Consider the following 12100-nt stretch of genomic DNA (forward strand, 5'->3'; position numbering starts at 1 on the left):
CTTGGTACTGAATGCCATCCACACTAACACTGTCCTTGGTACTGAATGCAATCCACACCAACATTGTCCTTGGTACTGAAAAACACACCGACACTGTCCTTGGTACTGAAAAACACACTGACACTGTCCTTGGTACTGAATGACATTCATACTAACACTGTCCTTGGTACTGAGTGACATTCACACCAATACTGTCCTGAATAACATTCACATTGAGAACACTGTCTTGGTACTGAATGGTACTCATACAGATAATGCTGATTGTACCAACACTGTCCATGGTACTGAACAACATTTTCGCATAGAGCTGTATCTGGTTCTGATGCCCATACCTGTGACATGTTGTACAGCCACTCGTAGCCACCCCCTCACATCGCCCTTCTCACTGACCACTGCCACACGGTGGACTATCCCCACAGGGTACAGCAGGTTACTCAGGTACACAAACGCTCTGTATGGGGGAAGAGAAAAACATTTTGTATTGTGCTGTATAGGAAGTAGCAAGTTCATTAGCAACTTTGAGGAAAAACAGGAACCTGATAGTTTAAGGCATGAAACAGATTTACTGTTAAAATTTGGAATCAGCTCTTATTTGGATTGCTAGGATAAATTATGCAGAATTTTCCAACTTTTGTAGATGAAAACTATTACAATACATTGAGATGTGAAGGTAGTCGGTGAGGTTTTAACTTCAGAAACACACAGTCACGGGCATGCCAACAAATAAATCTTGATGATAAAACAAAGATTAAGTATAAATATGTAATGTTTTCACCATCCACAAATAAGTACGGAGAACGGATGAAACTGTACTTCCGATGATTCTACTTAAAACAATGACATGTGTACATGACTAAAATAACATGCAGTCTCCAGTTACTGTAACAATTGACTTGGTTGCATACTAGTACTAGTCACATTGAAGCCTATACTGCTGGCAACTTCACAGATGAATAAACATCAACACTGGTGCAAGATAACATAAACAAACTGTCAAAGAAAACTAGCGATGGAATGGATATGAATCTGGGGTGAATGGGTTAGATAGACACATATGGATGGATGGATTTCACTTTACACTGTCTTTTAAATACATTTTTAAGACTTTTTAAAAGAATACCATTTTAGTGTGTTTCTGAATGTATACTGTTAAAAAAAATTGGAGATGGTATATTTTTGTTTTGAAAATCTTAAAAATAGGGGGCTGCTGGCAAAAGATGCATTTAGATAGAAATCTAAAGCTTAGTCATAAACATGATCCAAGAACTTGGAGAAGACATTTTTGGCAACAAAGGAAAAGATCAAGGACAAAAGATACCTTTTTTTGTTTTAATTCAAACGGACAATTTGACCACAAAGAGAAAAGGGTAAGGGAAATACGCCTTTTCTTTCTGTACATCTCATATTGACCTATGTCCCATGATACTCTGAAATATGAAATGCTGAAATTCTGAAACAAATGTTCGATTAAAACGGACATATTTCTGAAATCTGCACATTAGTGGCAGTTGTGTTCTTGGGACAAGTGATGCTAGTCTCCAAACTTATCTAAAGCCAAAACATTTTGAAGATGTTGAGTCAGCAAGCAGAAAAATGTCCATCTTTTAGTTTCACCTGAGTTCGAATGTTGTACAAGAGCACACCAGTTTTAACTTGGGGAAGGTATAACACTTTGATGGTGTGGACATAGCAGCAACATTGTACTTTGGAGAGTACATGGGCACAGAAGTCTACATGGGTGTAACACAAAGGTCAGTGGAGATGGCTCAACACTAAGAGTACTTCAGGCCAATCAGGCTTGACGCACTGGGGAAGCAATAGATCCTTAGCAATGGAGAAGAGAAATGCACAAAGTGTCAGCTAGGGAAACATGTACTGCCCAACAGGACTGAATTGGCAAGCTTGGAGAGTACTGATTTCCATTTGAGATGTGCAATGAGTGCTATGATTTTGAGCATCATTATTCCATTATCGTGAACATGCATATGAAAAAAAACATAGACTGGGAAAGCAGCATGAGTAGAAAACGTAGCTACTCACTGTCCAATTGCAATAGAAAGCAGTACTCTACATTGCAGAGAATTCTTGTCTGGGCATGTCTCTTCTAGTGTCACCACATTCATATACCTCTGTACAAATGTAGTATTAACCACCATGTATTAAGGATCTAGTGCCAAATTGTAGACTACATGCATACAAGCAGTGTCAAGTGCCTTCTTCTGCCTGTCCACACTGGTATGGTCTACTACAAAAATGTCAGAAAGTATTTAAATCAAAAACCTCTATGGATTCACTGCTTTATCAAACCCCAAGCAGTCTACCTATGTCTACTTGCACAACAATTTAATGATAGTAGAACAGTAGAGAGCTTGTAAGCCAACTACAGTTTTGTCAGAATATTTTACATTCAATTTGTCAATACTGTTGCATGCAACAATAACTACTGATAATTCAGTACCAAGGACATGTGATAACATTACATTAAACATCATATTTCCATGCACATTCTGGTTCAACTTTGTGTATTAAAATTTTCCACATCTGCTGTTCAGTATGGTTGTTGTGGCAGTGTTATTGATAGCAATATCATGTTGTTATTTCAACAACCTACAATGTATATGTTACATGCTATACAACTAGTTGTATCTCTATTGTCCCACTGACACTCAAACACTCAAAAATTACTCTTCCCAGCCAAAAGAAGATAATACAATCTTTAGCCTGCAGCCCCAAGATCCCATTCTTAAAACAACGTAAAAGTACTACGAATTTAGATTGCACGATAAATTTAGAATATTGTTTCAAAAATAAGTCTTCATGACAACCACCAATCAGGATGATGACATATGTATCTTTTTGGAAAATATGACATTCTCGTGAACAGATGCAAAATTATTGACTTGAAGATACATAGGAATTTTTTGTAGCATCTCGATCCAACTCATGGCTCTAAAAGATTTGTGAAAAAAGAATTCCTGGCAGGACATGAAATGGTCAGAAGTGAAGTCTTGCCTGAAACAAACCTGTGAAAATGCTGTGATGTAAAAATTAAGGATAATATAATCTGCTTACAGACTCTGATCTCATCATCATCTGTAAGATGAGCTAAGGAATACCTGCTCAAACCTTGTATGTAGATGAAACCAAAATATATCAGCATAATATATTCATCTGACACCACTGTACGACCACACACTAGCATCACGACACAACAACCAAACTAGGAAACCCAGTCAGATTAAAAGGAAAGGAGTAAAAACGGAAAGAAAATGACATGTACACATGTAGGCAGAAGAAGGCACACTGCTTGACATGCTCTAGCCGGCTGCCATCTCCACCAACCTGCCCACCAAACAGAACCACGACACCGGGTCGGTGAAGGGGTCCATGCTCGGGATCTTTAGGTCTTCGCAATCGTCTGACGGCAAGCTCGCACAGTCAGTATCACTGTCCTCGCAACTGTCGCGGGAATGGCGAGGCACGGGGCTTTTCCTGCTATCCACGACGTCATAGCTAGGAGGTAGACTTTGCTGCAGGGTACTTGTGGTCACAGAGTAGGAGGACTGACTATCCGAGTTGTCCGAATCGTAAAAGGCCTGGTTGTCGGCAGTGATGAGGGGGGAGGGGGTGGGGGAGGGGGTGGGGGTGGGTTCGGGGGGGTTTGGGGGCAGTCCAGGCGGTGTGGTGGGGGAACGGGTCCTGTCATCGGGAAGACAGGCTGACAAGGGGGTTCCACTGCTAGGCAGACAGTTGTAAAACATGGCTTAAGTGATACACATGGTAGATACAGACTTAGATAAAGGGATGTCCTGATCGTGAGGTACAGGTACATGTCATGCACAGACAAAGGAGAGAGATGGCATCAAACATACACTTTTGAAATACAGTTTTATATTTCTTTGGATATTTAGGCAAATATTTTTCCAGCAGAACCTTTAATATCCCCTATGGGTGATCAACCTACTTTTTCTTTAGTTTTGTATGGTAAATAAATATTTTGGAGTTTATGTTAAGTGGGCATTCTAGGATTAAACAGGTACATACACTATGTGAGAGTGGGTGCATCTATAGCATTTAACCTATTGGATCAAAACATGCAATTGTACAATAACTATCAAATTGAAAAGAAAAAAGAAGCCATTCCAAGTTATGCATGTGGTATGAAAAATGGAGGATGATTCTTATCTAATAGTAATACTTAGATGCTGTTGTCTTTTGCTGTGCATTACATGCATTGCAATGCTCCCATGATGTTCCTAAAAGCCAATGATTACATACATGTACTTTTCTAAATGACTATACGTTTAGGAAATTTAGGAAAAGGATCCAACCTTCCAACAAGGCGAAACCAGGGGAACCTGTCGTAGAAAGGGTCACCACCGGTCAGACTCTCCACCGGGCAGTCGGCGGCGGAAGTGGTGGTCATCTCCGCTGTACTGTCGTACATTTCTCTCATCAACTCAAGCCGCTGTCTGCTCCACAAACAAAACATAGTGGAATCAACAAAAGTTTTTCTCAGATTAAATACTAAATGATACTAAATCTATCATGCTTTTAAGCTCAATATAGGAATTTTTAAATGAGTGAGTTAATCATAGCCTGGATAGAGTGAGTGAGTGAGTGAGTGAGTGAGTGAGTGAGTGAGTGAGTGAGTGAGTGAGTGAGTGAGTGAGTGAGTGAGTGAGTGAGTGAGTGAGTGTGAGTGAGTGAGTGAGTGTGAGTTGCGTGGCGTCAAATGGCTTAGTGACTAGGCTAGCAAACACAAGATTCAATCCCTGGAATTCTTGGCTAGATATTGAGCTCTTAATAAAGACACTTTACACAGCTTTCCCCTCACTCCTTCATGTGTAAAATGGGTACCTAACTTTGGTTAGGAAGGTAAAAAGCAGCGCAAGCAGAGGGCTGGGCTCAGTCTTCCAATACCGTGCCCTAGACAGTGAACTAATAATTCACTGTGCCTACAGCCTAAAACCTTGGTCACAACCCGCCGTACGTGCTTCTGCGTGCTGTCTACGTGCAAAAACGTGGGCAAACGTAGGGCATCCGTGCGTGGTGAGTACCGCCTCCGTACAGAATCTACGGATTTGGGAGCACGCAGACACGCCGTAGAACTTTAAGTGCATGCAAAACTTATTCTACGTGCGGTCTGCGGATTCACCACCCGTATGTGCCAGTATGGGCGACGCGCGTTCCCCGTACGTGCCGTATGTAAGAAGCATGTGTAAGTACGACCTCCTTAAGAGAGGGCTTAAGAAAGCATTGAGTAAATTGAAGTGTACCTGAGTTTATCCAGTGTCCAGTAGTGAGTGGCACCGTTCTTGAGGTCGTGGACCTCCACAGCTACGATAGTGCGAGGGTAGGGCTGGTCCGACGCCACGTCTGGGGGCATCAGGTCAGGGGGCAGCGGGGAGTACATGGTGTCAGTCAGCAGAACAAACTGGAACTGGACCTGGGGAGAAACATTCAGGTGTCATTTAGGACACATTTAGGATTCAATTATAAAACATTTAGGAGTCATTTAGGAAACATTTAGAAGTCATGTAGGAAACATTTAGGAGTCATACAAGTCATTTTCAAAGATTTCGAAACATTTCCACAAACTGGGAAAAATTCTATTAAGAGATTTTTCTAGAGAGGTCTGGAAAAAGCAAGACCTGTCATCCTCACCTTTTTCTTTAGCTCCACACTGATGGCATTTGCCTCCTTGAGGAAAATTGCATTTCCCCACAGATCATCCTGGAGGTAAGAAACAATAAAAAAGATGATACACCAATACTGTACACCTTGGGGTTCTAGCCTGCATAGAGCCTGAAAGTTAAAATTCAAACATTTCACTATCTCCAATGAATAGTTGGAAACACCTATGTTTTCAGCACCAAGGAAAGTGACATCCAACTATGATGTTGGGATCATTTTTTTAAAAGCATTGAACAAACAAGTGAAATATATCATACCCTATCTCAACAATAAGATCTTGTCAAATCTATTTTCTACTGACAGTACTATATGACCATTTGCAAACAGTGTTTACCTACCCTGAGCGATGTGAACTGGTGATATCTCCACTTGATAAATGCCCACTGTGCTAGCTGGTACTCCTTCTCTGTCCAGGATGGTTCAACTGTATAATTACAGGCATAAACATATTCTTTTAATGTGCGTATGCAACTTCATGGCAGACAGAAATGATGAGTCTTTAAAGATGATAGATGATTTAACTGACATTAGTAAAGGTGTACATTTAACTTCTTCTTTTACTGGCCCAGTGAAGGCATTAAAGGCACAAAGGTGTATACAATTGTGTATCAGTACATTTTTCCCAGAATAAAGATGAATGACAGTATAACATCTGTGTTCATAATATCACCAGGGTCCCTTGAGAAACAGTGTGCTTAAAGATATTTTTACTACAACATACTTTTGGTATGCACTCCTTCACACATCAAATGTACATACCTAGGGTATGTTGCAGTAAAAATATATTTAAGTGCACTATTTCTTAAGGTGGCGATATTATGGACCCTGGTGATATTATGGACACAGATGTTACCTTCACCTACTGAAGAGGAACTGAACTTCTCTCTTTGTGGAGAATGGTGTTGACTTTTCAGAACTGTTCAGAACATTATGTTTTCTGTAAAATAAACTCACTCTCTCCTTGTTCATCGTCAGTACTATACTCTGGAGTGGTGCATCCTGACAGCAGACTGGCACGTTCCACTTGGCTCTGCAGGGCCTGCAGCTTACTCTCATAATCCTGCAGAAGAGGAGGGTTTTTTAGTGCTCATTTATAAGGTGGTATATATTGAATAGGATTGTCTCACACTTCACTTTAAGGTGATTTTTTGGGGGGGGGGGCACTGTTAATGAAGTCACCAATCACTTTCTAGATCTCTAATCTCTGAGCATAATTATTACAAACCTTATCATACATATAGTAAACATCACAAATACGTCAGTAATCATGACCTGCCATCAACAAGTAAGGCTAAGTTCAGAGTGTTCTCATTTTTTTTTGCATCTTATGTTTTAGTTGGTTGGCCTGTATAGACCTATTGTTTACTTATCATATATATAATTTTTTCTAAATCCTTCTGATGAATTAGTACTTGATGAAACAATACTTTTATCTATATATTGATAGGACGTATTGTTTAACAAAATTCCAATACCCCATTTCAGACTAATATGGCATGTATGTTTACATTTTTCCACTTTTACTATATAATTAGAGCTGTGTGTACACTGAATTTTTCTTTTGGTATGGTTTTTAACTGAAAGGAATATCATATTTCAAATGATGACAATGCAGATGTGTAGATGTATGCCAAACAGATACAAGAAATAATCATAGAAATCTTGTTGCAGAGTGAAAGCTTTCTCCTATAAGATTTAATGCTTTTAAAATCTGATAGTTGCATGCAACTGTAGGTATGAACTCTCTTGTATGTCTGATGCACCGATGCATACCAATAATAAAAATCTTTTCATTTTACTACATATATCATAAAAGGTATTGAAAAGAAAGAAAAGACACAAGAAACAAGACAAAAACCCACAGGCGGTATACGTGTGATGTATTCAGAAATCATTGTTTTCATCACAACTTGCTTGGATCAAATTCTGCGACGTCTTTTCAAACCACCATTTTGCCGCACAAAAGTTAGCTACTTTCTACAGTTGTTGAATTCTTTTTCCTAAATTTCATTTTCTAAAGATTTCCAAAATTTCAGGCACATGTTTCAAGATAAAGTTTCACACATCAGAGTATCAAACCAAAGCATTTTGGAAGACTTGAGAACATTGCTGTACCTCATGTTTTACCAGTCTGTCTTTTTATGATATAAAACAGTGTAAAATCTACTTTTTTTTCAAAATGTCTCTCAAAACAAGGCACATTAGAATACAACTAACTAGTAGATACATAGACAATTGTTCATAAATTATATGTGTGAGTGTTGGTAGAAAATTGTTAAATATAGCAAAGCTACATGTAGCCATAACTTACTAGAAAGCTTTCTTAAAGGTGTATCAAACACTATAAAACGTGTTGAGAAGAGTTCAATTCTAAACTTTGTATTGAGAAGTCTGCTTCAAAGTCTTTGTGTAAAGAATTCCACATTCAATCTTCTAAACATTGGCATCATTAATATGAGTGATCATACACTAAGGCACTTAGTGTCTATAAAATAGAAAGGCACTACTGTCCCTTAACGGTTGTGTAGTTTCTGTATTGTACAAAACATGGAAGACTCAAGTTTTGCAAAAAGTGATTTGGCACATTAGTACATGTATGACATGTACTTTCATTTCACTTGGCCTGGATATGCAATGTTAGTATATTGTACAGTGCTACATTGTATTATAGCAATTCTGCAATCAAAGGTACAGTGTTTGTAACATTACACTCAATGTGATCTGCAATGTACACACAATACAAATGTACACATCATCTAAGCAAGCTACTGAGTTTACATGTATACAGTTGCAACATCTGCGCAATGAATAAAAGCAGTCTTTGTCCCTCTCTCATCATCCTTTCAACTTCTTCATTTTAGTTTCTTTCAGCTTTCATTCAATCCTTTTTTCCACATTTAAAATCTTCAAATGGCAACTATTGTATTTCATAACATATCTAGATTAATAATTTCGACACTTTTGTATTCATTTTGAGAGATTATGCAATTTTTTTGTCATGGTTCAATGTGTTTTTTTATTTGTGCTTTCTTTATGCTTATCTCAATTTTCATTTCTCAAAAAAGCTTTGTAATTAATTCAAACCGAACAAACAATTTGGACAGTGAGCTTAACTGTTCCAGCAGACAATTTCTATTCTGAAAAAATAATGTTGCTGTTACTAAAAATTTTTCTTTTTTTAATCATTTACATTTTTTTTCTTCAAATTTTCTTGATTAATGTTAACAGGTTTTCCAAACTTCTGTAATTTTCTCAAACTTTGTGACCAAAATGTTGTTCCCAAATGTCATGGTTAATAATAATTATGTGACTGCTTCAAACATATTGTCAAAGATAATGTTTACCAGTCTAAAAAACAAGTCTCCACCTATCATGTATAAAATGTTTTTAAATATTGAGTGCAAACTAGATTTCAAGCCTTCCGCAATGGTGGTATATGTTAGCTTTCCATCGATATCACAATCATCTTCTAAAAAGGTTTATCATTTTTGTGAGAATTTTTAAGGTTCAAGTGTTACATGTATCTTGCATGAATACAGTTGATATATAGTTGGAAGTTACAAGTGTCACATGGCAACTTCTTGTGGCTTTGTTGCTGCTTCAGAACCCCTTCTGTCGGCAGGTGGGACTTCTTCTGTTGTTGGCGGATTCTCCCTTAAACCGGCTGCTTCTTGTTCTGACGTCATAGACATGTTCAACATGGAATAGTGACAAGCTTTATCCTTGTCCATAGCACCAAACTGGAAGGCTTGATTGGGGCTTTCTGCACTGGAGCTGGAGCCAAAGCTGAGGCTACGGCCGCGGCCACTGGAAGACTGTTGCTGGCCAGCTCGGAAGGGGAATCGCAGCTTGACTTGAGGATCCTTGTTCTTGTTAAAGTTCTGGCTGAAGTTGTAGCCTTGCTGCTGGTATCGTTGTTGCTGCTGCTGCTGCTGTTGCTGCTGCTGTTGTTGCTGCTGTGGGTACTTTCCGGTCATGCGCAGCTGGCTACGCTCCTTGGCCATCTTCAGCTGCTGCTGGCGTTGCTGCTCCTGCCGCAGCCAGCGCAAGCGGCCGCGCCGGAAGGCCGGATCTTCATCCATCAGCCTCTGAATGCGCTCCTCTCTTGAGAGATCAGAGGTGGAGTGACTGTGTCGCATGACGGGCTCATGTTGTTGAGGAGGAGAGGACGGGCTGTACTCCATGGGTTGGGGCTGCGGCGGGGCCTCCGCGGCCTCCGCCCCTTTCATCCGCTTAATCGACGCCTCTGCTTCCGGTGAAACGTATAGCTCCATTTTCTCCAGTTTGCATCGCAGGTTAGTGATCTCGGCTTCTTTGGCTTCGTTGACCTTTTTGAACTCGTGGATCATGCAGGTTAGCGCGGTGACGTTGTGCTTCAGCTCCTCCATATCTGTCTTGCTCCTCTCGTCTACTTCTGGATGATGTCCGTGGCTGGGAGGATCCCCGACTCCCACCGTTTCCCACACGTCGCGGGCTACCGATTTCCATGACTCGGTTGCATTCGTGTCCTTCTTGTTGTAGAGTCGACACAGTTCCTTCATCTTAACTATCGACATGGCTTCAATCTCCTGTCGTGTGTGCTTAAAGTCGTTCAGGGCCACCTCGTAACAGATCTCTTTTACGGCTTGCACCTTGAGGTCGGCCATGGTGAGCCACTTCACGTCCTGACGATTCAGCTTCCGCCTCTCGGGGATCTGGTATAACGGCATGGACGGCTTCTCCTTTCTCTTCCTCTCGCGTCCGTCGCTGGGCAAACCGCACTTCTTCACGATGGACTGTAGTTTGACGGGGGAAACTTTCTCTCTCAGGGAACTGATCAGCTTCCAGCTTTCCTCACAGGAGCGCTTTTCACTCTCTGTCTCTTCTTCTGACATGGTCTCATCGTCCTTCTCCATTTCAAGTCAAACCAAAAAAAGAACAGAAAAGAAAAAATTCTATATAAATCAAAGACGTAAAGCACACACGGCACAGAAAATATATGAATCAAATAGACGTGGAAAGAAATTAGATGAAGCGGAAAAGAAAATTACTGGTGGAATGCATCAGCACATCAGAGTCACCTCTGAGGAATTTCCAATCTCATGTTTTTGGGATTAAAAATCTCGCAGCCTTTGTCGCAAAGACTTCTTGCATTAAGTTAGTGCTAACACATCTAATTCTGATGAATCGATTCTTTAAAATTATGTTACTACTGTATTTAGTTAAACACTACAAACATCTAATATTGAAATTTGCAGGGGAAAGACTGTGGAGTTAGTAAACTGATGCTCAGCTTGAGGTTAAGTGTGACAAAAGCTTCACACGGTGCATAACAGCAACAGAACAGAGACTTATTTCAGTCACTGTGAAACAACGCTGTCGCAGCGCCAGACTCATTTTACGTCTTCATTCAGTTCAGTGCGTAACCAAGTGATTCGGTCAATTTTGCCTGGTTTCTGATTTCCCCAGGGGTTGATCTGATTGGTGAGTGCATGTCCAGCCAGATTTGGAAGGAAAAATTAACGACACAAGGAGAAGACAACAGTGTGCATCTTACCCGTGGCATTGGCTCGTTTTCCCATGCCGACGGCCAGACCCTCACTCCGCTCATTTAAAATGTGAAAATCTCAAAACACGATGTCCTGAACGATCTTAGCAGGCAACATGGCAGGCAGACTTCCATCTTTCTTGACTTCAAAGTGCCAAAATGTGGATAGAGAGTTCCAAAAATTGTTTCATAGCTTAACTGTGGACCTCTTCAGCTCAATGGTATATATCTGTATTGGTGTGCATCCTGATCAAAATTCCTGTCATCTTTTCTAGGATAATTAATTCTCCAAACTCTGTTTGGATGTTTTATGACTGTAAGACCATAAAAATTCAGAAGAAAAATGTACATTTCTGGGTTGCAGCCTTTCTGTACCAAAAAAAGAGACCATGATAATTTTATAAGTTTTAAGGGCTGACCGACGTGCATGGCTACGCGCTGAACTGTGGTTGGTTGGGTGATTGTGCAAGTGAGGGGTGGGTGGCCATACCAGTCGTTGCTGCTCCAAAAGCTGGTCAGCCTCTTCCTTCTCTCTTCGGTACTGTTCCTCCATCGCTAGCAATCTGTCAGGAAACATTTGATGACGTACTATGGTTAGAGGTTACTGTAATGCCTGGTTTTCTCACAGTACTTTTATGCTAACTTTGCAGTTTTTGTGGTCACTTCTGTACCGCAAACTTACATCATTCAATAACCATCAACAAAATTAAGTAATTTGCCAATTTTCTTTTTTTGCTGCCACTGTGAACATGTAGTAACTGTTGAATGAAGAACTCCACTTTCACAGAATTTTTCCTACAGTGAACATAAAAAGTGAATAATTACAGTACATATTATAACAGACCAGTTCAGAGCTAGAGAGGCAGCAATTTTGAG

At 40.1% G+C, this 12100-nt stretch overlaps 1 protein-coding gene across 1 annotated transcript in view; it reads right to left on the bottom strand.

Moving 5' to 3' along the window:
* Positions 1-12100, bottom strand: part of LOC109479710 (kinesin-like protein KIF1A) — a 60541-nt gene that overhangs the window by 19207 nt on the left and 29234 nt on the right. The window contains exons 24-31 of the mRNA XM_019781700.1: positions 11715-11787; positions 9267-10586; positions 6652-6757; positions 6036-6121; positions 5668-5736; positions 5280-5449; positions 4332-4472; positions 333-451 (exon numbers count right to left, since the gene is read on the bottom strand). Of these exons, the coding sequence (XP_019637259.1) occupies positions 333-451; positions 4332-4472; positions 5280-5449; positions 5668-5736; positions 6036-6121; positions 6652-6757; positions 9267-10586; positions 11715-11787 (2084 nt within the window). The remainder of the gene's footprint in view (positions 1-332; positions 452-4331; positions 4473-5279; positions 5450-5667; positions 5737-6035; positions 6122-6651; positions 6758-9266; positions 10587-11714; positions 11788-12100) is intronic.

This window comes from Branchiostoma belcheri, unplaced genomic scaffold (genome assembly GCF_001625305.1).
Source record: "Branchiostoma belcheri isolate BF01 breed outbred unplaced genomic scaffold, Haploidv18h27 scaffold5, whole genome shotgun sequence".
Classification (NCBI taxonomy): Eukaryota; Metazoa; Chordata; class Leptocardii; order Amphioxiformes; family Branchiostomatidae; genus Branchiostoma; species Branchiostoma belcheri.